Raw genomic sequence first — 27492 nt, 5'->3', positions numbered from 1 at the left:
GAAGTGTAGGGGGTGCCGGTTGCACCCACATCTATCGGACCTTTATGGAATACTGTTTCCAGTGGATTTGCCATGTTAAAGGGACACACGCTGCATTGTATATATTGGCCTCTTCAGAGGACTGTGGGCTCATTACAGCGTTGATCCTCCAATATCACAGTCCACAAGTCCATTAAGTTCTCATCCTTTTAGGACCAACAGAGCAGACTCTTGTGGATCAGACCTGATTTAGTAATAAACACATTATGACAATTGTAACTCCTCTTTTCTGGTCGGATCATTCACAGCGTTATGTGTTTGGCCCTATAATTTGTTGTGGGGGCCCCTGTAATACGGCTCCCACTGTTCTCTATTTTGCCACCATGTGTCCTATATCCATACACCGTGGTGACTGCCTGATCTGTCCTCTCTATCTGACTTGTCCTTCTCTCGCTGCAGAAATGGATGTGGAGGGAGATTTCCAACTTCGAGTACCTCATGCAGCTGAACACGATCGCCGGAAGAACGTACAACGATTTGTCGCAGTATCCTGTGGTGAGCGCACAACACTTATGTGTCCCATCCCCGGTGTCACCGGCCACAATATGTCACATCCAGAGCTGCATTTATAATCCTGACCCCTGGAATCCTTCAGGATTGTGATGACAGACCCAATCCTAACCGCAATGCTGAGATATCAGAATACAGTGCCTCATGCTGCATTGCATTGCAGTAGTTGTGGGTTTTTTTGTGTGTTTTTTCCGACTTTGCTGGTTTTAAGGCTACATCTTCCACCATGCACTACAGCATGGCATGCTCTCTACAATGAAACAGCAGGGGGCGACAGAGAGATGTGAGGTCTTGCATCATCAATGTGCCTTACTGTCCTGTAAATTCCAGTGGGAGACCAACTAACTCCGTGACTCCGAGCTAAAACTGGAAGGAGGCCTAGAGCTGCTGACCGGTGGAGCCCCCAACTATGACATCTTCTCTCATATCCCCAGGACTCATGTAAAAGATGTCAAAAAGTGATCCTTTGCTTTAAAGCGAACAAGAAGCCAGCAGAATTTTGAGTACAGCTTTGGATGTGACTGGAGAAAAGCATATGATGTAATGCAAAATGTAAATCTCTTTCTTTACATGGTCTGTTTCCTATATTCCAGTTTCCTTGGATATTGCGAGATTACGTTTCTGAAACCCTAGATCTGAATAACCCGGAGGTATTCCGCGACCTCTCCAGACCCATTGGGGTAGTGAACGAGCGGCATGCCCAGGAGGTGAAAGAGAAGTAAGTCGCCAGTAATACCCTCATCATTGCTGATGGCTGGGGCCTGGGGACCACCTTGGTGGATGTATCCAAATAGGAGAGAAAGTGCCTATTATGTTATAGGATGTTCTACTGAAATGTGGCGCCACCTAGGGGACAACATCTGCAGTGCACACCCCAATTATCTGCACTGCACTATATGTGTCAGAGGGTCTGCAGTTTAAATTAGGGGTAGGTCCTGTGGTTTTCGGCGCCCTGGTATAAGAAGGGCTTCAATAACGTGGACTGGTGAATATCTGCACCTCCGGATTGGGGTCTGTATTAGGAGGGTTCTGATGTCTGTATTTCGGGGGTTCTGGGGTCGGTGTATATTTTGGTGTGTGCTGGAGGAGGTCGTATGCACTATTTGTAAATCAAATGCCGTAGTTTGTGGCATGACCTATTTAAAGGGGCCCCAAAAATATGGGACTAATCTACAGGTGAGATATCGGCCGTCATTGGGGGCAGGAATCATCTCTCTTTATTTCCCCCGCAGGTACGAGAGCTTTGAAGACCCCACAGGGACCGTGGACAAGTTCCATTACGGCACTCACTACTCCAACGCAGCGGGAGTGATGCATTACATGATCCGCATGGAGCCGTTCACCACCCTGCACATTCAGCTGCAGAGCGGCAGGTGGGGGAGGGGGCAGCGCTTATTCCGCCGGGTGCCTGTAGGAAACATTTGCGCCGTTCCTGGTCCTCATTTTTCCTCTTTTTCACCTTCCTCAGGTTTGATTGCTCAGATCGGCAGTTCCACTCTATCCCCGCCGCCTGGCAGGCTCGCATGGAGAACCCCGTAGACGTCAAAGAATTGATTCCAGAGTTTTTCTATTTTTCTGAATTCCTGGAGAACGAGAACGGTAAGTGGGGAACCCCCGGACCCCTGTGGTGATCAAAGTTCGGTTTAGCATTGTTATGGGGGGGGGGGTTTCAGGTCTTGCAGATGTGATACAGATATGCAGCCTCAATACGGCCGTTTAACCCTTTCACTCCTCAGGACGTCCGTATCCTGTCTCGGCAGTCATGGGGTTTTGAAGCTAATGATGTAGTTATCCCGTCATGACTTCAAACCAGAGCCGGGAGTCGAGGCTCCAAAACAGCGGCTCTGGCTGCGATATTCTAGTGGAGGCACTGAATGTGGATACAGCTCCCTGCTGTACGGGGGGCGGTAGGGATCCTGCCCTGTGCAGCCTCCCTGGGGACATCTCCTAACTAGTCCGGATGATAGAATGGCACTACCTACAGGGGGGCTGTGTGGCACTACCTACAGGGGGGCTGTGTGGCACTACCTACAGGGGGGCTGTGTGGCACTACCTACAGGGGGGCTGTGTGGCACTACCTACAGGGGGGCTGTGTGGCACTACCTACAGGGGGCTGTGTGGCACTACCTACAGGGGGCTGTGTGGCACTACCTACAGGGGGCTGTGTGGCACTACCTACAGGGGGCTGTGTGGCACTACCTACAGGGGGCTGTGTGGCACTACCTACAGGGGGGCTGTGTGGCACTACCTACAGGGGGCTGTGTGGCACTACCTACAGGGGGCTGTGTGGCACTACCTACAGGGGGGCTGTGTGGCACTACCTACAGGGGGGCTGTGTGGCACTACCTACAGGGGGGTTGTGTGGCACTACCTACAGGGGGGCTGTGTGGCACTACCTATAGGGGGGCTGTGTGGCACTACCTACAGGGGGGCTGTGTGGCACTACCTACAGGGGGCTGTGTGTGGCACTACCTACAGGGGGGCTGTGTGTGGCACTACCTACAGGGGGGCTGTGTGGCACTACCTACAGGGGGGCTGTGTGGCACTACCTACAGGGGGCTGTGTGGCACTACCTACAGGGGGGCTGTGTGGCACTACCTACAGGGGGGCTGTGTGGCACTACCTACAGGGGGGCTGTGTGGCACTACCTACAGGGGGGCTGTGTGGCACTACCTACAGGGGGGCTGTGTGGCACTACCTACAGGGGGGCTGTGTGGCACTACCTACAGGGGGGCTGTGGCACTACCTATAGGGGGGCTGTGTGTGGCACTACCTACAGGGGGGCTGTGTGTGGCACTACCTACAGGGGGGCTGTGTGTGGCACTACCTACAGGGGGGCTGTGTGTGGCACTACCTACAGGGGTGCTGTGTGTGGCACTACCTACAGGGGGCTGTGTGTGGCACTACCTACAGGGGGCTGTGTGTGGCACTATCTACAGGGGGCTGTGTGTGGCACTACCTACAGGGGGGCTGTGTGGCACTACCTACAGGGGGGCTGTGTGTGGCACTACCTACAGGGGGGCTGTGTGTGGCACTACCTACAGGGGGGCTGTGTGGCACTACCTACAGGGGGGCTGTGTGGCACTACCTACAGGGGGGCTGCGTGGCACTACCTACAGGGGGCTGTGTGGCACTACCTACAGGGGGGCTGTGTGGCACTACCTACAGGGGGCTGTGTGGCACTACCTACAGGGGGCTGTGTGGCACTACCTACAGGGGGCTGTGTGGCACTACCTACAGGGGGCTGTGTGGCACTACCTACAGGGGGGCTGTGTGGCACTACCTACAGGGGGGCTGTGTGGCACATCCGTTCTCATTTTTGTTTTTTTGGCCTCCGTCCCGTTAAATTTTTTGCACCCTCTTTACAATTTACTTTTGTTTCTATTTATCTTTTACAATAAAATTATATGTATTTTCATTAATATTATCTGTTTATTATGATTTTTTTTTAATTATATATATATTTTATTTATTTATTTATTTGTAATTTAGTTTATTTTTTATTTTTTGATTATATTCTATATATTTTTATTGGTATATTTTTTCTTTTAGTTTTGCCCACCATTTGAAGATCAGATACAGTCAGGTCTTTGTAAATCTCCCTATTCACACGACATGGTGGCCGTTTATGTAATGTAACGGCCGCAGTAAGAACAATGGTCCCCAACTGGGGTTATTCACACGGCCGATCTTTTGATGGCCTGGTAAACTGGGCTGTCAAAAAATGGAACATGCCCTGTTTTGGGCTGTTCACACGGCTCACGTAGAAGTCTCTGGGGCCGGGTAAAGCACGGCTGTCACTTGGATATGATCTGAGTGACGGACGTGCTTTCTTCCGCTCGCTCTCTTCTCATCCTCACAGGAGAAGTTCATGTGAGGAAGGGGAGGAGATTTTTTTGCTCCCTGTAGAAGCGGAATTCCTAATCCCCGGCCACAGTGTTGCAGACACTGTGGCCGGGGATTCCGCTCCAGGACACTTACAACATATATGGACAGTGACGTCAGGGACTTCTCCTGGAGCGGTCCCCTACAGTGGCACTATATACAGGAAGGCGGGTGTGTGCTATGTACCAGGGGGCTGTGTGGCACTACCTACAAGGGGGCTGTGTGGCACTACCTACAAGGGGGCTGTGTGGCACTACCTACAAGGGGGCTGTGTGGCACTACCTACAAGGGGGCTGTGTGGCACTACCTACAGGGGGGCTGTGTGGCACTACCTACAGGGGGGCTGTGTGGCACTACCTACAGGGGGCTGTGTGGCACTACCTACAGGGGGGCTGTGTGGCACTACCTACAGGGGGGCTGTGTGGCACTACCTACAAGGGGGCTGTGTGGCGCTACCTACAGGGGGGCTGTGTGGCGCTACCTACAGGGGGGCTGTGTGGCACTACCTACAGGGGGGCTGTGTGGCACTACCTACAAGGGGGCTGTGTGGCACTACCTACAGGGGGGCTGTGTGGCACTACCTACAGGGGGGCTGTGTGGCACTACCTACAGGGGGGCTGTGTGGCACTACCTACAGGGGGGCTGTGTGGCACTACCTACAAGGGGGCTGTGTGGCACTACCTACAGGGGGGCTGTGTGGCACTACCTACAGGGGGGCTGTGTGGCACTACCTACAGGGGGGCTGTGTGGCAGTATCGAATTAGGGAAGTGTGTGGCAAAAAATTGACAAATGACATTCATCTGTTTTTAAAACGGATAGGGAAAAAAACTGATGCAAAACGGGTCAAAATTGTCCATTAAGCCCTTATTCACACGGCAGGGTTTCCCGGCCGGATGCCGGCCGTTCATAAATCGGCCGTCACCCGGCTGCATTAGGAACAATAGACCCCTAATGGGGCTATTCACACGACCGATTTTTTGACGGCCTGGGAAACCTGGCCGTCAAAAAATGGGACATGCCCTATTTTCGTTTACCCGGCCGCCCTGCTCCCATAGAAGTCTATGGGGCCGGGTAATACACGGCCATCACCGGAATGTGTCCCGAGTGATGGCCGGGTCTACCGTCGCTCGCGCGCTCTCTCTCCTCCTCCTTCTCACAGTGCAGAGTGCATGTGAGGAGGAGGAGGAGGAGGGTCTTTTTTGCTCCCTGTAGGAGTCGGAATCCCCAATCCCCGGCTGGGGATTCCGCTACAGGAGAAGTGCGTGACTACACTGTACATATATGGACATTGAAGTCAGTGACTTCTCCTGGAATGTGGGGGGGGGGGGGGGGATGGGTGCATCACCTACAGGGGGCTGGGTGGCATCACCTACAGGGGGCTGGGTGGCATTACCTACAGGGAGCTGGGTGGCATTACCTACAAGGGGCAGGGTGGCATTACCTACAGGGGGCAGGGTGGCATTACCTGCAGGGGGCAGGGGGGCATTACCAACAGGGAGCAGGGGGGCATTACCAACAGGGAGCTGGGTGGCATTACCTGCAGGGGGCTGGGTGGCATCACCTACAGGGGGCTGGGTGGCATTACCAACAGGGAGCTGGGTGGCATTACCTACAGGGGGCTGGGTGGCATTACCTACAAGGGGCTGGGTGGCATTACCTGCAGGGGGCTGGGTGGCATTACCTGCAGGGGGCTGGGTGGCATTACCTGCAGGGGGCTGGGTGGCATTACCTGCAGGGGGCTGGGTGGCATTATCTACAAATGGCTGTGTGTGGCAACAAATTTAAATGAAATTCATCCGATTTTAAAACGGACAGGGAAAAAACCGGATGCAAAACGGGTCAAAATCGTCCGTTAAAAACGGCAACACGGCCCGGAACGGATGCAAAACGGATGCAAACCGGCCGGGAAAAACGGCCCAAAACGGCCGATTTTATCGGCCGACACTCGGACCCGGTCGTGTGAATGAGGCGTAAAAGTGGAAACACGGCCCGGAAACGGAACGGATACTAAACGGATGCAAAAAGGCAAAGAAAATCGGATCAAAACGTCCGTTTTTATCGTCCGACACTCGGACCCTGTGCATAGAGCCTGATCTCCGCAGTCAGGGAGGGGTCCGTATATAAAGTAATCGCCCCTCAGCACTGAATCTCTTGGCTTCCTCCAGGTTTTGACCTCGGCTGTCTCCAGATCTCCAATGGTAAAGTGGATGAGGTTGTGTTGCCGCGCTGGGCGGCGTCTCGCGAGGACTTCGTTTACAAGCACAGGCAGGCGCTGGTAAGTTCCGCTTTGTGTGTGTGGCGTCTGTCATGGCGTTTACTATAATAACAGGTGTGATGTGGCGCTTTCTCTACCAGGAGTCGGAGTTTGTCTCCTCCCATCTTCACGAATGGATCGATCTGATCTTCGGTTACAAGCAGAGGGGAGAAGACGCCGTGGAAGCGCTAAACGTGTTTTATTATTGCACGTATGAAGGTGAGAGGGTGATGGAGACATCACCGCCCGGTGGACAGGAGGAGGGATGGCGGTCACCACGCCGGCAGTCCTGGCACGGGGAGATGTACTGCACCTACAGGACTTTTATTGGGATTATTTAGATTTAAAGGGGAAATGAATTCTTTGATGCCGGATCTTTCAGAACCTCCTCTTCTAGGTTCTACACTATTGTAGGATCTCACCAGGTCTCTCTTTGCGCAGGTGTGGTGGACCTGGACGCTATTGCGGATGAGACGGAGAGGAAAGCTTTGGAGGGGATCATCAGTAACTTTGGGCAGACTCCCTGCCAGCTCCTCAAGGTATCCTGTCGAAGTGTTTTGTAGGTTTTATATAAAGTTTTTTTTATGCAGACGTTGGCTCAGCAGGGGGTCGTTTGAGAGATAACAAGAGTCCAGCAGAAGAGCATGCAGCTTTGGATGTGACCGGAGCACAAAACCTAATGTATTACAAAATGCAAACACATTACAAAGTTCCTGGGCATTCTGTTTGCATTGACTTGGAAAATGGTATTAAGTTATTTCTGCAGGAAATAAAGAGTTAATACGATGTTACGTAAGACGTTTCCGCGTTATTTTATCCCTGTCATGGTGGATATCGGATGAGCTTTGTCCTTCATTCTGTGTAGGAACCTCACCCGCCGCGTCTATCCGCTGAGCACGCAGCGAGGAGACTCTGCAGGCTGGACACCTACTCACCCAATCTGTTTGAGAAGTTATCCGAGTTGAAGACGTTCTTTGTGGAGGTGAGGACGCTGGACCGGACATTACTGCTAATCAACCTCAATGGAGTCTCTTAAAGGGGCCATTACACGTAGTGGGGGTAGCCATTCTAAAGAAATAGTATTAGGCTACAATCTCATTTTAGTCCAGACCCCATAAAAGCGCCCTCTTCTGTGAGGTCTACCAGTAATGGATCCACCTGGATGGCCAAGCCGGTCACATGGTTTGGGGTCCTGGACGTCCACGTTTGAACTTTTATTTTGGACACAAAATTATTACTGTATTGTTTTAATTTTACCCTGTTAGTGAATTCTGGGGTAATAGAGGGGGGTCTTCTGTTCAGGATCCTCATCTCTCGGTCAGAGTGGAGAGCAGTTACATAGAGCGTCTCTCTCTCTCTGGAGGACCTTTCCTGTATTACGTAGACAACGCATTGATATGAATGGACACTGTGTAATACTTCATTTCTCCTGTGGTGGCGCTGCAGGGAAACTGAACACTTACTGCCAGGTTTCCTCACAGGTCACAACTGATCTTTTTCAAGAGACCCTTCTAGCAAGTAGTGATTGTCCAAAGCAGGGAACCCCTTTGGGAAGGTTTTATCAATGAGCAGCCATGTAATTGTATGTGTTCATCCCACAGGGTATGATGGAAGGGGTTCCTTTGGTGCAAGCTGTGGTCCCCAAAAACCAGGCTCACTCCTTCATGACTCAGGGATCTCCAGATGTGTTGGTGAGTCAACAGTGTGTAAGGAGCATGTCAGACCCATAGATCCTCATTGAGTTCTGATGACCCAGCTCTCTCGTCTTTCAGGTCACAGTTAGTGCTAATGGTCTTCTGGGCACTCACGGTTGGCTGCCCTACGACAAGAACTTCTCCAATTACTTCAGCTTCACAAAGGACCCCACCGTCTCCAACGTCAAGTGAGTATCGGCTTCACCCCGTGTATCTCCCTGAATCTCCACATGGCAAAATGTCACATCTAGAAGTGGAGAGACGTGGTTGAGTCATGCTGGTGTCCCTTCACGGGCAACTCCAACCAAAAGCCGTTGGTTAAGAATTCAACGACGTGTGGCCCCATCCACTGGGACTGGCCCTTTGGTAGGTAGTGGTGGTTCTTAACCCCCTGGTCCTCTAGACAGCAGAAAGTGATGGGATGAGGTTGTCCTACCCTAAGCCTGGCTCTCTGCCGCTGGAGACTGCTCAGATGGCAGATGACTAGAACCTGTAACCTTCCTTACCAGTATGGAGGGACATCAGAGATATATGTATGGTGCTGTATACAGGTTGGTCCACAGTCTGAGAAGGTTTTATTTTTGTTCAGGACACATCGCTTCCTCTCTGGCCCCTTTGCCATGGGCGCTGAGTTGTCCTCTAGAATCCTGGTCGTGTCTCATGATGCAAAGTTACTGTTCAGTGGTGGACACTGGGACAACAGCCTGCGGGTCACCTCCTTGAGTAGAGGAAAAGTCATTGTCCACGTCACCAGACATATTGGTAATTACTAGAACTAATGAAAACCATAACTTTTATGGAAGGATCAGATCTGTACATTTTTGGGGTCATATATTGCATATAAGAACAGTGGGGTTCTCCATATCAGTCCATGCCCTTACCAACAAGGTCTGATCTATACCCCTCTCTATTTCTGGTGGCAGATGTGGTGACGTGTCTGGCTCTGGACCTCTGTGGAATATACCTCATTTCTGGATCTCGGGACACGACGTGCATGGTCTGGGAGGTTCTTCAGCAGGTGAGGAGCCTCTTTGTTCTCATCTTTCTGCTGCTTTGTATAAGTCTGGGTACGTTACATTGACGATGTTTTGTTTTTTTTGTTTTGTTTTTTAATCTCCGTCCAGGGTGGACTGTCCACTGGTTTGTCTCCTAAGCCTGTGCGGGTGTTGTACGGACATAATGATGAGGTCACGTGTGTGGCCATAAGCACCGAGTTGGACATGGCCGTCTCTGGCTCTAAGGTTGGATGATCATTAGAGTCCTCGTTCCACATTCTATTAAACAAAGAATACATATAGTTCCAGATTGTTACAGTTATATTGTTACATATAGTTATGCAGTTACATATTGTTACATAGTACAGTTGAAAAAAGACACCAAGTTCAACCAGGGGATGGGAATGGATGTGGATGAAGCGAATGGGGAGGCGTCATTTGTTGTTTCCCATTGATCCAGAGAGGGGGGACAAAAAAATGCATTTAGGCCCTGTTCACACAGAATTTTTTGCAGGCGGAAAAATCTGCCTCAGGAACTTTGAGGCAGATTTTGACCTGCCGGCCAAACATTTGGCACTTTTTCTTCCCATCTCCCATTGAAATCAATAGGAGGTGATTTTGGGCCTTTTTTGGCGCTCTTTTCCGACGCGGTTTCCGACGCGGTTTCCGCGTAATAAACATCGCTAAAATACTCCATGTGAACTAGCCCATACATAAGCATTGATCTGTTCTGGGAAATAATCCCGGCTTTTCTTGACGCCATCCACTGTTACTGCTGTGACCAGCTCATGAGGTGACACTTCCACAACTTCATGCTATCCTTTCTCTGAACTGGAGCCCAGAACTGGACTGCATATTCTAGATGAGGCCTCACTAATGCTTTGTAAAGTGGTAATATTACATCCCTGTCCCGCGAGTCCAGGCCTCTTCTAATACACGACATTATCCTGCTGGCCTTACAAGCAGCTGATTGACATTGTGCTGTTATTTAATTTATGATCTACAAGTACACCCAGATCCTTCTCAACAAGTGACTCCCCCAGTGTAGCGCCCCCTAGGACATATGATGCTGCAGATTATTACACCCAGATCCTTCTCAACAAGTGACTCCCCCAGTGTAGCGCCCCCTAGGACATATGATGCTGCAGATTATTACACCCAGATCCTTCTCTACAAGTGACTCCCCCAGTGTAGCTCCCCCTAGGACATATGATGCTGCAGATTATTACATCCAGATCCTTCTCAACAAGTGACTCCCCCAGTGTAGCTCCCCTAGAACATATGATGCTGCAGATTATTACACCCAGATCCTTCTCAACAAGTGACTCCCCCAGTGTAGCGCCCCCTAGGACATATAATACATGCAGATTATTACACCCAGATCCTTCTCAACAAGTGACTCCCTCAGTGTAGCGCCCCCTAGGACATATAATACATGCAGATTATTACACCCAGATCCTTCTCCACAAGTGACTCCCCCAGTGTAGCCCCCCCTAGGACATATGATGCTGCAGATTATTACACCCAGATCCTTCTCACCAAGTGACTCCCCCAGTGTAGCGCCCCCTAGGACATATGATGCTGCAGATTATTACACCCAGATCCTTCTCTACAAGTGACTCCCCCAGTGTAGCTCCCCCTAGGACATATGATGCCTCCAGATTATTACACCCAGATATTTCTCAACAAGTGACTCCCCCAGTGTAGCGCCCCCTAGGACATATGATGCCTGCAGATTATTACACCCAGATTCTTCTCTACAAGTGACTCCCCCAGTGTAGCTCCCCCTAGGACATATGATGCTGCAGATTATTACACCCAGATACTTCTCTACAAGTGACTCCCCCAGTGTAGCGCCCCCTAGGACATATGATGCTGCAGATTATTACACCCAGATCCTTCTCTACAAGTGACTCCCCCAGTGTAGCGCCCCCTAGGACATATGATGCTGCAGATTATTACACCCAGATCCTTCTCTACAAGTGACTCCCCCAGTGTAGCGCCCCCTAGGACATATGATGCTGCAGATTATTACACCCAGATCCTTCTCTACAAGTGACTCCCCCAGTGTAGCGCCCCCTAGGACATTTGATGCTGCAGATTATTACACCCAGATCCTTCTCAACAAGTGGCTCCCCCAGTGTAGCTCCTCTAGGACATATGATGCCTCCAGATTATTACTCCCAGATGCAGAACTTTACATTTATTTACATTAAACCTCATTCACCAAGTAAATACCCAAACACTCAGTGTCCAGATCAGCTTGTGATTTATCCTCCATAGACTGAACATTACTACATAGCTTATCATCTGTACAGAAGCGGCACTACTACTCCCACCCTCTATATCAGTAATAAATAAGGTGAATAATAGTGGTCGCAGCACGGACCCCGGGGGTCACCACTTATAACCGGGGACCATTCAGAGCAGGAATCATTCACCACAACTCTCTGTTTTTGGATTGAAATTGCCTCCAGGACGTAGCCAAAGTCTCGTGTCTGATCATTTGTGGTGCCGTCTTCTGACGTCTCCAGTCCCCTTCATGATACCGGTCAGTATCAGGCGGATCATTGAAACTCGACCTGGACATATCACTCGGCTCATCACGTGTGACTGAGATTCTTTAAAGGGTTTTCTTCAGTTACTTTGTGTTCCTTTTCCTCCCTCACCATTTGAAGATCTCTGCTTGCCGTCAGTGACTGGAAACTTTCTGTTTACGTCCAGAGACTGAAAACCTGCCCTGACCCGATCCTTTGTGAGCTCAACACATCAGAAGCACAAATCTCTCTCCTGTCCTGATAGTTTGCTACAGTGTTTTAGTGCAGGTAAAATAATCCGTTTGGAGCGGTTTAACTCACAGAGGATTGTTTAGGCTGGACACAATAGTAACAAACCCTCAGCTCTGTGAGCAGGACTAGATAAGGATGGGATTCCAGGCTCTGGATGTAAACATGAATGTTCCCAAACACTGACAACAAGCAGAGATCTTGCACATGCTAAGCAAATCAAACACAAAGTATATAAGAAAGTGGCAGGAATATTCATGAAACAATGTGGAGTGTGATTATGTGTAACACTGCGATGTCTTCTTGTAGGACGGGACGATCATCGTGCACACCGTCCGGCGGGGGCAGTTCATGAGGTGTATTAAGCCCCCCTGTGAGAGCTCCCTCCCGCTGACCATCTCACACCTCGCTGTGGGCCTGGAGGGACAGATCGTCTTCCAGAGCACGATCGAAGGCCGGAGCTCCCTAAAGGTGAGGACCCCCCCCCCATATCTCATGTCACTATCTGAAGGAACGTTGTACTGCACCTGAGCAGATCTGTCACCCAGCTTTCTCAGACTCCTGAACTGCAAATCTGTTCTACAATGTTACACCCCCCAATATTGCTGTTCAAGACTTAATCCTTTCACTGCCAAGGGCACATGTAATAAGTCATGACTTCAGATGCTTGCAGCGACTACGAGATGATCTCACATTAAAGCCCAGAATCTTAGGTTTCAAATGACACCAGGATCACAGCTCTAGGTGCAATATTTGGGGCGCAGCGCTTGTTTGAAGTACGGGAGGAGGATGAAGAGTTTGTCTACCTGGTGCTGTGTCTGTGAAGGGGAGGAGGGAGGAGGAGCTGCAGGTGAGAGCAGGAAGAAAGATCCCGGCCTGTCCGTGTCCTCTCCCTCCCCCCCCCCTGTGCTGCCTCCAGAGACCCCCGGGGAGGGGAATGTAGGAACTCTCACTCATATTATCGCCCCTCTTGCTGGTGACAGAGGATATCCGCTCCTACTTAGACCATTTGTCGACATGGTTGATCACCGGATCTAGATGATGGAGGTTTTTGGTCTCCGGTGATTATGTGGAGATGCGTTGATCTAGACATACGTGGCATGTGTGGCCCCTGCACATCCACTACTTATATATTTAGGAGGTTTAAAGACCAACGTGAATTTGTTGAGCGATACAAAAACTTTACACTTTGAGTCAAAATTGCCTGAAGGTGCCGAGAAACAGATGAGAACTCAAGGACTTTAATGTAGAGGGAAATGTCCTTTGTATTTGTCCGCAGACCTCACCTAGTGACATCTTGTACTTTGTAGGATAAGTTTGGCCTGCACCTGTACTCTGTGAATGGGAAGCACCTGTCCTCCGTGGGTCTGGACGAGCAGGCCACCGATCTTTGTGTCACACAAGACTATGTGGTCCTCGGCACCGCGCAGTGCTCTCTGCAGATACGGGACCTCCGCAGGTGAGAACCGCTACAGAGGCCAAAACCAACAACATTTTACCTTCACCAGGATCATTCACCTGTGTTAGACCCTAGTCACATCCAGAGCTGCATCTCTCTGCATTCTCTCGCCTTGGTGCATTGTTGGAGAAGTAGTGATTATACTCGGCAGTACACCATAGCGTCAGAGAGGATGTGTCTGTCCGCAAAGTCCTGACCGATTCCAAGTGGCAGCCAGCAGAATTGTAAATGCAGCTCTGGATGTGACTGGAGTATAAGACAGGATGTAACTCAGGACAAGGCAAGTAAAGCAAAGAATTTACAAAGTTATTGAACATTATCTGTAGGTTTAATCTGTAAATGTGTCCGAAATGTATGAACATTAATAGAATTGTCCCTTCTCAGCAGCCTTAGCCTGGCCGCAACTCCACTGCCTATGAAGGTCCCTGTGCATTGTGTGTCCGTCACCAAAGAAAACAGTCACATCCTGGTGGGCTTGGATGACGGAAAGCTGATCGTGGTGGGAGCTGGACAACCTCTGGAGGTCAGTGTTTACTGAAAGTGGATAAAACTTTATATTTACCGTTCAAAGTGCGCATAAAACGCTCTCTCCAAAAGATTGCTGACTGTTTCTCTAATGATGACCAGCAGAATAATGAGTGCAGCTCTGAAGTATAATACAGGATGAAACTCAGGATAAGTAATGTAATGTATGTACACAGTGACTCCACCAGCAGAATAGTGAGTGCAGCTCTGGAGTATAATACAGAATGTAACTCAGGATCAGTACAGGGTAAGTAATGTAATGTATGTACACGGTGACTCCACCAGCAGAATAGTGAGTACAGCTCTGGAGTATAATACAGGATATAACTCAGGATCAGTACAGGATAAGTAATGTAATGTATGTACAGTGTCTCCACCAGCAGAATAGTGAGTGCAGCTCTGGAGTATAATACAGGCTGTAGCTCGGGATCAGTACAGGATAAGTAATGTAATGTATGTACACAGTGACTGCACCAGCAGAATAGTGAGTGCAGCTCTGGAGTATAATACAGGATGTAACTCAGGATCAGTACAGGATAAGTAATGTAATGTATGTACACAGTAACTCCTCCTGCAGAATAGAGAGTGCAGCTCTGGAGTATAATACAGGATGTAACTCAGGATCAGTACAGGATAAGTAATGTAATGTATGTACACAGCAACCACCAGCAGAATAGTGAGTGCAGCTCTGGAGTATAATACAGGATATAACTCAGGATCAGTACAGGATAAGTAATGTAATGTATGTACACAGTGACTACACCAGCAGAATAGTGAACGCAGCTCTGGAGTATAATACAGGATGTAATTCAGGATCAGTACAGGATAAGTAATGTAATGTATGTACACAGTGAATGTATGTAATGTATGTAGTGTAGTGTAATGTATGTACCAGCAGAATAGTGAGTGCAGCTCTGGAGTATAATACAGGATGTAACTTAGGATCAGTACAGGATAAGTAATGTAATGTATGTGCACAGTGACTCCACCAGCAGAATAGTGAGTGCAGCTCTGGAGTATAATACAGGATGTAACTCACGATCAGTACAGGATAAGTAATGTAATGTATGTACACAGTGACTCCACCAGCAGAATAGTGAGTGCAGCTCTGGAGTATAATGCAGGATGTAACTCAGGATCAGTACAGGATAAGTAATGTAATGTATGTGCACAGTGACTCCACCAGCAGAATAGTGAGTGCAGCTCTGGAGTATAATACAGGATGTAGCTCAGGATCAGTACAGGATAAGTAATGTAATGTATGTACACAGTGACTCCTCCTGCAGAATAGAGAGTGCAGCTCTGGAGTATAATACAGGATATAACTCCGGATCAGTACAGGATAAGTAATGTATGTACATAGTGACTCCACCAGCAGAATAGTGAGCACAGCTCTGGAGTATAATACAGGATGTAACTCAGGATTAGTACAGGATAAGTAATGTAATTTATGTACACAGTGACTCCACCAGCAGAATAGTGAGTGCAGCTCTGGAGTATAATACAGGATGTAACTCAGGATCAGTACAGGATAAGTAAAGTATGTACACAGTGACTCCACCAGCAGAATAGTGAGTGCAGCTCTGGAGTATAATACAGGATGTAGCTCAGGATCAGTACAGGATAAGTAATGTAATGTATGTACACAGTGACTCCTCCTGCAGAATAGAGAGTGCAGCTCTGGAGTATAATACAGGATATAACTCCGGATCAGTACAGGATAAGTAATGTATGTACACAGTGACTCCACCAGCAGAATAGTGAGTGCAGCTCTGGAGTATATTACAGGATGTAACTCAGGATTAGTACAGGATAAGTAATGTAATGTATGTACACAGTGACTCCACCAGCAGAATAGGTAGTGCAGCTCTGGAGTATAATACAGGATGTAACTCCGTATCAGGACAGGATAAGTAATGTAATCTATGTACACAGTGACTCCACCAGCAGAATAGTGAGTGCAGCTCCGGAGTATAATACAGGATATAACTCAGGATCAGTACAGGATAAGTAATGTAATGTATGTACACAGTGACTCCACCAGCAGAATAGTGAGTGCAGCTCTGGAGTATAATACAGGCTGTAGCTCGGGATCAGTACAGGATAAGTAATGTAATGTATGTACACAGTGACTGCACCAGCAGAATAGTGAGTGAAGCTCTGGAGTATAATACAGGATGTAACTCAGGATCAGTACAGGATAAGTAATGTAATGTATGTACACAGTAACTCCTCCTGCAGAATAGAGAGTGCAGCTCTGGAGTATAATACAGGATGTAACTCAGGATCAGTACAGGATAAGTAATGTAATGTATGTACACAGCAACCACCAGCAGAATAGTGAGTGCAGCTCTGGAGTATAATACAGGATATAACTCAGGATCAGTACAGGATAAGTAATGTAATGTATGTACACAGTGACTACACCAGCAGAATAGTGAACGCAGCTCTGGAGTATAATACAGGATGTAATTCAGGATCAGTACAGGATAAGTAATGTAATGTATGTACACAGTGACTACACCAGCAGAATAGTGAGTGCAGCTCTGGAGTATAATACAGGATGTAACTTAGGATCAGTACAGGATAAGTAATGTAATGTATGTGCACAGTGACTCCACCAGCAGAATAGTGAGTGCAGCTCTGGAGTATAATACAGGATGTAACTCACGATCAGTACAGGATAAGTAATGTAATGTATGTACACAGTGACTCCACCAGCAGAATAGTGAGTGCAGCTCTGGAGTATAATGCAGGATGTAACTCAGGATCAGTACAGGATAAGTAATGTAATGTATGTGCACAGTGACTCCACCAGCAGAATAGTGAGTGCAGCTCTGGAGTATAATACAGGATGTAGCTCAGGATCAGTACAGGATAAGTAATGTAATGTATGTACACAGTGACTCCTCCTGCAGAATAGAGAGTGCAGCTCTGGAGTATAATACAGGATATAACTCCGGATCAGTACAGGATAAGTAATGTATGTACATAGTGACTCCACCAGCAGAATAGTGAGCACAGCTCTGGAGTATAATACAGGATGTAACTCAGGATTAGTACAGGATAAGTAATGTAATTTATGTACACAGTGACTCCACCAGCAGAATAGTGAGTGCAGCTCTGGAGTATAATACAGGATGTAACTCAGGATCAGTACAGGATAAGTAAAGTATGTACACAGTGACTCCACCAGCAGAATAGTGAGTGCAGCTCTGGAGTATAATACAGGATGTAGCTCAGGATCAGTACAGGATAAGTAATGTAATGTATGTACACAGTGACTCCTCCTGCAGAATAGAGAGTGCAGCTCTGGAGTATAATACAGGATATAACTCCGGATCAGTACAGGATAAGTAATGTATGTACACAGTGACTCCACCAGCAGAATAGTGAGTGCAGCTCTGGAGTATATTACAGGATGTAACTCAGGATTAGTACAGGATAAGTAATGTAATGTATGTACACAGTGACTCCACCAGCAGAATAGGTAGTGCAGCTCTGGAGTATAATACAGGATGTAACTCCGTATCAGGACAGGATAAGTAATGTAATCTATGTACACAGTGACTCCACCAGCAGAATAGTGAGTGCAGCTCCGGAGTATAATACAGGATATAACTCAGGATCAGTACAGGATAAGTAATGTAATGTATGTACACAGTGACTCCACCAGCAGAATAGTGAGTGCAGCCCTGGAGTATAATACAGGATGTAACTCAGGATCAGTACAGTATAAGTAATGTAATGTATGTACACAGTGACTCCACCAGCAGAATGGAGAGTGCAGCTCTGGAGTATAATACAGGATATAACTCAGGATCAGTACAGGATAAGTAATGTAATGTATGTACACAGTGACTCCACCAGCAGAATAGTGAGTGCAGCTCTGGAGTATAATACAGGATGTAACTCAGGACCAGTACAGGATAAGTAATGTAATGTATGTACACAGTGACTCCACCAGCAGAATAGTGAGTGAAGCTCTGGAGTATAATACAGGATGTAACTCAGGATCAGTACAGGATAAGTAATGTAATGTATGTACACAGTGACTCCACCAGCAGAATAGTGAGTGCAGCTCTGGAGTATAATACAGGATATAACTCCGGATCAGTACAGGATAAGTAATGTATGTACACAGTGACTCCACCAGCAGAATAGTGAGTGCAGCTCTGGAGTATATTACAGGATGTAACTCAGGATTAGTACAGGATAAGTAATGTAATGTATGTACACAGTGACTCCACCAGCAGAATAGGTAGTGCAGCTCTGGAGTATAATACAGGATGTAACTCCGTATCAGGACAGGATAAGTAATGTAATCTATGTACACAGTGACTCCACCAGCAGAATAGTGAGTGCAGCTCCGGAGTATAATACAGGATATAACTCAGGATCAGTACAGGATAAGTAATGTAATGTATGTACACAGTGACTCCACCAGCAGAATAGTGAGTGCAGCTCTGGAGTATAATACAGGCTGTAGCTCGGGATCAGTACAGGATAAGTAATGTAATGTATGTACACAGTGACTGCACCAGCAGAATAGTGAGTGCAGCTCTGGAGTATAATACAGGATGTAACTCAGGATCAGTACAGGATAAGTAATGTAATGTATGTACACAGTAACTCCTCCTGCAGAATAGAGAGTGCAGCTCTGGAGTATAATACAGGATGTAACTCAGGATCAGTACAGGATAAGTAATGTAATGTATGTACACAGCAACCACCAGCAGAATAGTGAGTGCAGCTCTGGAGTATAATACAGGATATAACTCAGGATCAGTACAGGATAAGTAATGTAATGTATGTACACAGTGACTACACCAGCAGAATAGTGAACGCAGCTCTGGAGTATAATACAGGATGTAATTCAGGATCAGTACAGGATAAGTAATGTAATGTATGTACACAGTGACTACACCAGCAGAATAGTGAGTGCAGCTCTGGAGTATAATACAGGATGTAACTTAGGATCAGTACAGGATAAGTAATGTAATGTATGTGCACAGTGACTCCACCAGCAGAATAGTGAGTGCAGCTCTGGAGTATAATACAGGATGTAACTCACGATCAGTACAGGATAAGTAATGTAATGTATGTACACAGTGACTCCACCAGCAGAATAGTGAGTGCAGCTCTGGAGTATAATGCAGGATGTAACTCAGGATCAGTACAGGATAAGTAATGTAATGTATGTGCACAGTGACTCCACCAGCAGAATAGTGAGTGCAGCTCTGGAGTATAATACAGGATGTAGCTCAGGATCAGTACAGGATAAGTAATGTAATGTATGTACACAGTGACTCCTCCTGCAGAATAGAGAGTGCAGCTCTGGAGTATAATACAGGATATAACTCCGGATCAGTACAGGATAAGTAATGTATGTACATAGTGACTCCACCAGCAGAATAGTGAGCACAGCTCTGGAGTATAATACAGGATGTAACTCAGGATTAGTACAGGATAAGTAATGTAATTTATGTACACAGTGACTCCACCAGCAGAATAGTGAGTGCAGCTCTGGAGTATAATACAGGATGTAACTCAGGATCAGTACAGGATAAGTAAAGTATGTACACAGTGACTCCACCAGCAGAATAGTGAGTGCAGCTCTGGAGTATAATACAGGATGTAGCTCAGGATCAGTACAGGATAAGTAATGTAATGTATGTACACAGTGACTCCTCCTGCAGAATAGAGAGTGCAGCTCTGGAGTATAATACAGGATATAACTCCGGATCAGTACAGGATAAGTAATGTATGTACACAGTGACTCCACCAGCAGAATAGTGAGTGCAGCTCTGGAGTATATTACAGGATGTAACTCAGGATTAGTACAGGATAAGTAATGTAATGTATGTACACAGTGACTCCACCAGCAGAATAGGTAGTGCAGCTCTGGAGTATAATACAGGATGTAACTCCGTATCAGGACAGGATAAGTAATGTAATCTATGTACACAGTGACTCCACCAGCAGAATAGTGAGTGCAGCTCCGGAGTATAATACAGGATATAACTCAGGATCAGTACAGGATAAGTAATGTAATGTATGTACACAGTGACTCCACCAGCAGAATAGTGAGTGCAGCCCTGGAGTATAATACAGGATGTAACTCAGGATCAGTACAGTATAAGTAATGTAATGTATGTACACAGTGACTCCACCAGCAGAATGGAGAGTGCAGCTCTGGAGTATAATACAGGATATAACTCAGGATCAGTACAGGATAAGTAATGTAATGTATGTACACAGTGACTCCACCAGCAGAATAGTGAGTGCAGCTCTGGAGTATAATACAGGATGTAACTCAGGACCAGTACAGGATAAGTAATGTAATGTATGTACACAGTGACTCCACCAGCAGAATAGTGAGTGAAGCTCTGGAGTATAATACAGGATGTAACTCAGGATCAGTACAGGATAAGTAATGTAATGTATGTACACAGTGACTCCACCAGCAGAATAGTGAGTGCAGCTCTGGAGTATAATACAGGATGTAACTCAGGATCAGTACAGGGTAAGTAATGTATGTACACAGTGACTCCACCAGCAGAATAGTGAGTGCAGCTCTGGAGTATAATACAGGATCAATATTCAATAATGTATGTTCTCAGTGACTCCGCTTCTTGTTTAGATTATTTCCATATGTAAAGCGCTAGCCTCCATGTTCATTTTGTTTTTCTTCTTTAGCTGAGGACGGGACAGTTCACTCGGAAGCTCTGGGGCTCCACCCGGCGCATTTCACAAGTATCTTCCGGAGAAACAGAGTACAGAGCGACCGAGTCCAAATGATGTGAAGACCACAAGTGCCTGACGGGACCTCCTGTCTGTATAACCAGCCTCGTGTTCCTTCTCCCGGACGCCGGTTGTGGATCCGTCTTGGTTTGTGGCCAATGACCCTGATACGGCGTTCGCTCCATTCTCTGTCCCCTTCGTGGTCCGTGCTGGGACATATCCGGGTCCTGCACTCTCTACAAGCAATAATTTGGGGCTGATACTTGTAACGTTGAGATCACACGCACCTTCGTAGAGACTCGTCGCCTTAAAGGAGAAGCCCACGTTTCTTGTGGGATTTGTACATAGAGATTATATTGTAACGAGCGGGTCACTTTTATACGTTTTACGGTTACACCCCACGTTCCCTTGTTGGGTGGACGACACAACTATTGTGCGCCAATGAGGACCACGTCACCAATGCTGCTCTGCGGACCTCATAGGGCGGCCGTATTGGCGTTCTGCTTCCGTTTTAACACGTTCCTTTATTTTTTATTGACTTTTGTAGTAAACACTGTAACATATTTTACGTCATGGAAGGACGGAGCAGATGTTGCACTTAATACCGGAGACGCGTTTCTTCCCCTCGTCCGGCGCCGGCCGCTGTGACAGATTATCGTCTCTTTCCTGCTGAGCTCACACGTAATGCTGCATTCTGTTACAATGTTTTATATTATTTCCTTCCTGTTACTGAAATGGATTCTTCTTTTTTTTTTTCCTTCAAACCAAAATCTGAGATTATTTTTTTTTTTCTGTTCGGACGATAGGGCGCGACGTGCAATGTACCGGGTGGGGGAGGGGCACTATGGGTTTGGTACATAGAATTGTTTACTGTTTATCGTGCGGGTTTGATGGCTTTAGCGTCTATTGGGACGGCGGTTGTGAGTCGTTGGTCTAGGCCTATGATGTTTATGATCATCTTTATGGGTATTTAATGGGGTGACTGTGACCAGAGTCGTATCCATGGTTTTTTTTTTGTACCCGGGCAAAAGTTCTGTTTGCTGCACCAGCCCTGTATCTAAATAGCCTGGCCAAGGCAATGTGGCTTGCTGCACCCGGGGCACATGTTCTGGTAGCCTCCCTGGCTACACACGATTCTAACTACTACTCTGCAGTACGGTTAGACTCTGGCTTCTGGTTTTCGGGTCTTTATTTCCAATATTTGCACTAAATTTCCACAATTTTTGTATCTATGTAATTCAAATGTTGCTATTCTTCACTGCTTTTGATATTTGCAACCAGTGCGAGTAGTCCTTATGGAGGAATGGACTGTCTATGGTTCTGGGAAGATCTCATGATGTATATACTCGGTCAAATTACATTACTACATGCAGAATCCTGGGGCAGGTGTATGGGGTGGGGGGCTCGTTCAGGTCCTCATTGAGTTTAGTAACCTTGTTAGGTATGGACAGACCTTCTTTTTTAGGGTGGTGGGTGAGAATCTTTGGAATTTCATTAATAAGTTTATTAACTTTTCTAGAAATGTTGAAATTTTTTATAGAAAATTAACATGTTTTTACTCCCCCGAAATGTTACGATTGTCACAGGAATCCACCTGGAGTATTTATTTATTTTTTTTTTTTTATAGATCAATTTTTATGAAATGCATTAATGACCTTGAATACTCGTGGTGCAATATACGTTTCTGGCGACTTTATTCAAATGTGAAAAAAAATCTAATAGTCTTCTTAAAAAAAATATACAAAACGTGGCCTCAAGCTGGACGAGCGGGTCCTTTGTGTAATGTGACCGGCTTGAGTTTAACGGGGTTGTCCAGGATTAGAAAAACATGGCTAATTTCTTCTAAATACACCTTATAGTTCATACACAGAGGGGACCGCAATGGGGGCAACAGACACGCCATGTGTAATCTCACACTAGTCAGTGACTACAATTACTACTGATTGACAAACCTGTGTATTTATAAAGCTCGGAGGTCACATGTCGTCTGCCCTGTTGGGTTGCTGTTACTATAATATTGCACGGTACGACTTTCATGGGATTAAAGTTGCACAACTTCCTTTTCTCGATTTACTACTTTTATTTGAGAGCAGACGACATTGTTATAAAGTTTGATCTTTGAGGTAACCACGGCTGTTGTGTTTCAGGCCCGTTTGTTGTGTGGCAGGCCCGTTTGTTGTGCCCATTGTGTCATTCTTGTGCCTGTTCTGTTCTAGCTTTACATGGAGATGATGAAGACATGGATGCTACAGGTCAAGAATAACAGGATAGCTAATGTCCAGTCTTCAGGTACCGCGCTGTAAATATCTGGGAGAATCCTGGCCCACTGATTGGCTAATAACCGATACTTCACACGTTACTTTTCTGAGCCGAGGAATTGGATATGACGTCACTATTTGCAGCATTCCTGAGAAGGGGAACCCTTAGGTTATTATATTGCTCCTGTGAGATGACCTTGTGACATTATATCGGGGAATTTTTAGTTTTTTTTAAATTTAATTTCTATACACATAAAGGAAATCTTCACAATCCGATACCAATCACATGCACAATAGTGGCCACTGTTTCCTGTCCGAGGCTCTGGTGGCCGTTGGAAGCTCGGCGGCCATGATTTCGTTCTTCACTGGCAGAGTGGGGTCATTCTCTTTTCATTGTGGAGGTAATTGAGGGAACCCCCCTTCTTCTTTTTTTTTTTTTTTTTTTTTTAAAAAAGATCAAGCACAACTATTGATGTTTATATAAATCTTGCCTTAAACTTGAAGCTGTCGGCTCGGCGTCTGACACTCCTATGACTGTAATGTGGATGATAAAGATTGTTTTCTACTCACATCCCGTGTCCCGCATTTTCTTCATGTGTCCTAGAAATACAGTGTCCTGTGTCTGTGTACGCCACAGTGAGGCCAAAATAGAGCTAGTTACGTTAGCCATATAACGGTCAGCTTGTAGCACTGGCATAGGAAGGAAGAGGCTTGTGAGAGGAGTATGGCCATGGGTACCACAGTTACCCCCAAGACCCATGGATCGTACCCAACAATGGCACTTGTACCACATGACGAGAAATAACAACTACCTCATTAACTTTTTAATCTACCTGTCCCTAAAACGAATGCCATAGCCACTTAACCCTCAACTCCCACCTCTAACCGTCCTAAACCCTTACCCCAAACTGTAACCCTCCTAATGCTAAGCTTCATCCCTTTCCACAAGACCTGCAACCCTAATCTGCAAACATTACCAACCCTAATGCCCCTATCTAAGACCACCCCACCCTCATCCACCTTACCCATTACCCAATTTAGACCACTGCTTCTCAAACTGAGGCGCCCCCCAGTGTTTGCTGAGGCACAGTTAGTGAGGCCTAGGCATCAAAAATTAGCTGTAAATTCCAGGTTCAAATCATTGACTTTAATGTAAGTCACAAATTATCGAACTGTTTGAGCGCCTGACCGCACAATTATGACGTCAAGAAGTCTAGACCAGCGTCTTATGTATTTAATATAAGGATTACTAACATTATACATATATATATTCCCATATGGGCAAAAATTTTTTTTGCATATGTAGGCGCATCGGGGGTGCCCATTGCTGTACCGGTTCGCTGTGCGAACCATTGATCCCCAAAGCAAAAGGCATTGTGGGAAAGCACAAAATCAAGTGACTCACAAATGAAGTTTATATTTTCCTCGCTTTTCCCTGTTCTCTCCTAAAAAAAGATCTGATCGCACCGCGGCCGTCAGTGTGGCGGATCCTGGTATATAAACTTGTCACATCTATAGCGGCAGGACCGTCACCCACGTCCCACTGGACATCAATAAGGTTTTGTAACGGATTTAGTATCTAACAAGTAAGATGGAAAACTGCAATAGGGGCGAAGGTACCAATCTAAATAGCTGGATAAAGGTTCAGTTACTGCAGCTCTGCCCGCCACAACGGGCTACCTGGGGGATCGACATAGGTCTTATGGATTTTGGGTAGAAAGTACCAGTATGGTGGAACTGGTTTATCTGGTAATAATCTCTCTGCCTGGCGTTTAGAAAGAACATTGAATGTCAGACCTTTTCTCAAAAGAGAGCGACGTTTTTGAATGTATCCATTAGTGGGGTCTCCACTCAATTTTGTATATGTGTCAGAATTACTTAATTGTCGCATGGATTCCGCTACGTAATATTCCCGTTCCATAATCACAATGTTCCCTCCCTGGTCAGCCGGCTTCACAATCAGTTGCCAGTGAGCCCAGGAACCTATGACTCTGCAAGCTGAAGGTGGTGCCAACCATTACTCCTACATGGTGCACAGATATTATAAAGCATTGCCTCTCTTACCCACCAGGGGGCAGTGTAGACTCACTCATTATAGACTATTAGTGACCCATCCGGAATATGTCATGTTAATCGCCTGGAGAAGTGAAAATGCATCAGATTTATTGAGGCGGCACCTTTAAATAAATGTGGCGCAAATCATGCCAACTCTCTCCTAAACTTAGTCAATAGGGGGGGGGGGGGGTGTCATTGTCCTCGTATACACTTACCCCTGATTCTGCCTCCGCCTGGACTGTGGTGGGGGTCGTGTAAGACCATGACCATGCATTTCTGTACACGTGTTGGGCACCACATACCCAGCTGCCCACCAGACCCTCGAACAGACCAGGGGGGCAGAATAGTGATGGGCTACCCAGGGGCAGTCTACCGGAAATAATATATATAAAGGCTCTTTGGTGCACATGCAAAATCCAAAAACTGTTTCATATCCTCTTTGCTGGGATAGGTCTACCTATTCTCTAATCCTCTGCCCCCATGATAACACTTCCTGTCTATGTTCCAGCCTTGTCATCAGGGTTTTGTGTGGATCCAAATGATCATTCACATCAATAGCTACATCTCAACTCTCGGAAATGGTTGTAAACACGGATGTGGATTTTTTTTATATGGACCCAACAAGAGCAAAGCACAAGGCAGGAAGTGTTATCATGGGGGACTTATCCACAACATTGCTGGCCGCTCTACATCTAATCGGCTGCAGGAGGGGGGTTATTTGATAACAATGGGTTAATTCTATTATCTGCAGTGCTGCTCCGGGAGAGAGCTGTGATTTCGGGGTGTCACTCCGGTTGCTGCGCTGAGGCCACATCGTGGGGTGAGGAGACGGTTACAGAGGAGTCCGGGGTTGCGGGCAGAGCCTTCATCTTCTCCGGCCCCGGCTGCCATACTACAGGGAGGAACTGTAATACCACATGCCACCAGCAGGGGGAGACTGGATGGACCTCTATTGGATGCTACTTCCAGATTAGTTCTCTGTATAATGTCTCCCAGTTCTTGGTAAATGTCTCATGTGACGGCCTTGTCTACCCCGAGCACAGACCGGCCACACGGGGGCTCCACTGGTACAAGAAACGACTGCAGAGCTCTGCACAGACATCTTTGGCCTCCTGTTCTGCAGCCACCCCCAGCCTTTATATTCGGGGTGGGGAACATTTTTTCTGCCATGGGCCATTTGGATATTTATAACATCATTTGTGGGCCGTACATAATGACATAACTCACAATGACGTCACTCACAATGACGTCACTCACAATGACGTCACTCACAATGACATCACTCACAATGACGTCACTTACAATGACGTCACTCACAATGACGTCACTCACAATGACGTCACTCACATTTAGGAGGAGGGCGGGCGGACGGAGCCAAGTAGTAAATGATGCGGCGGCGGTCTGAGAGAGGTCGGTGCGTGCCACAGGGCAGACCAAATGATTTTGTGGGCCTTCTATGGCCCATGGGCCGGACATTCCCCTCCCCTGCTCTGTAGTAACACAAACCTCCCATCCTATTGCCCCCTTTACCGCTGCCACCAATACTGTCCCTGCTGCCACCAATACTGTCCCTGCTGCCACCAATACTGTCCCTGCGGCTGCCACAATTACTGTCCCTGCTGCTGCCACAATTACTGTCCCTGCGGCTGCCACAATTACGGTCCCTGCTGCTGCCACCTTTACTGTCCCTGCTGCTGCCACCTATACTGTCCCTGCTGCTGCCACCTATACTGTCCCTGCTGCTGCCACAATTACTGTCCCTGCGGCTGCCACAATTACGGTCCCTGCTGCTGCCACCTTTACTGTCCCTGCGGCTGCCACAATTACTGTCCCTGCGGCTGCCACAATTACGGTCCCTGCTGCTGCCACCTTTACTGTCCCTGCGGCTGCCACAATTACTGTCCCTGCGGCTGCCACCATTACTGTCTCTGCTGCCACCAATACTCTGCTTACTTTGCTGCCCAATGCCTCCAAACTTCAGACTGCCAAAATAATGGTGCCTGAGTACAGATGACAGTGCTGAGCCCCATGAACTTTTTGTATGCCCCCCCCCCCAGCTCCATGTGGGGGTGAGGAGACGGTAAATAACTCCCAGTAAGACCTGATAAATGATGATCATCGGACTACAATGGTGTTTGTATATTCACAGAACAGGGATCGCGACTCTTGAAACTACAACTCCCAGCAAAACCTGACAAATGATATGAAAATGCTGGGAGTTTCAGTTCCACAGATAATGGTGCCGCATAAGTAGAAAATGCAGGAGGGGGGCAGAGGTGGCATCAAA

General features: G+C 47.2%; 1 protein-coding gene across 1 annotated transcript in view; it reads left to right on the top strand.

Annotated features, from left to right (window-relative positions):
• The window catches only part of LOC142699457 (neurobeachin-like protein 2), a 112324-nt gene extending 88603 nt beyond the window's left edge, over positions 1 to 23721 (top strand). The window contains 17 exon segments of the mRNA XM_075848045.1: positions 439 to 534; positions 1143 to 1267; positions 1782 to 1922; positions 2018 to 2148; positions 6601 to 6710; positions 6791 to 6908; positions 7131 to 7228; positions 7555 to 7671; positions 8291 to 8380; positions 8462 to 8571; positions 8973 to 9145; positions 9307 to 9401; positions 9508 to 9624; positions 12474 to 12635; positions 13475 to 13623; positions 14011 to 14146; positions 20848 to 23721. Coding sequence (XP_075704160.1) covers positions 439 to 534; positions 1143 to 1267; positions 1782 to 1922; positions 2018 to 2148; positions 6601 to 6710; positions 6791 to 6908; positions 7131 to 7228; positions 7555 to 7671; positions 8291 to 8380; positions 8462 to 8571; positions 8973 to 9145; positions 9307 to 9401; positions 9508 to 9624; positions 12474 to 12635; positions 13475 to 13623; positions 14011 to 14146; positions 20848 to 20949 — 2070 coding nt within the window. The 3' untranslated portion in view covers positions 20950 to 23721.
• The last annotated feature ends 3771 nt before the right edge of the window (positions 23722 to 27492 follow it).

Source organism: Rhinoderma darwinii, unplaced genomic scaffold (assembly GCF_050947455.1).
Source record: "Rhinoderma darwinii isolate aRhiDar2 unplaced genomic scaffold, aRhiDar2.hap1 Scaffold_1585, whole genome shotgun sequence".
NCBI classification, from domain to species: Eukaryota; Metazoa; Chordata; class Amphibia; order Anura; family Rhinodermatidae; genus Rhinoderma; species Rhinoderma darwinii.
This window is presented reverse-complemented; position numbering and strand designations above follow the sequence as displayed.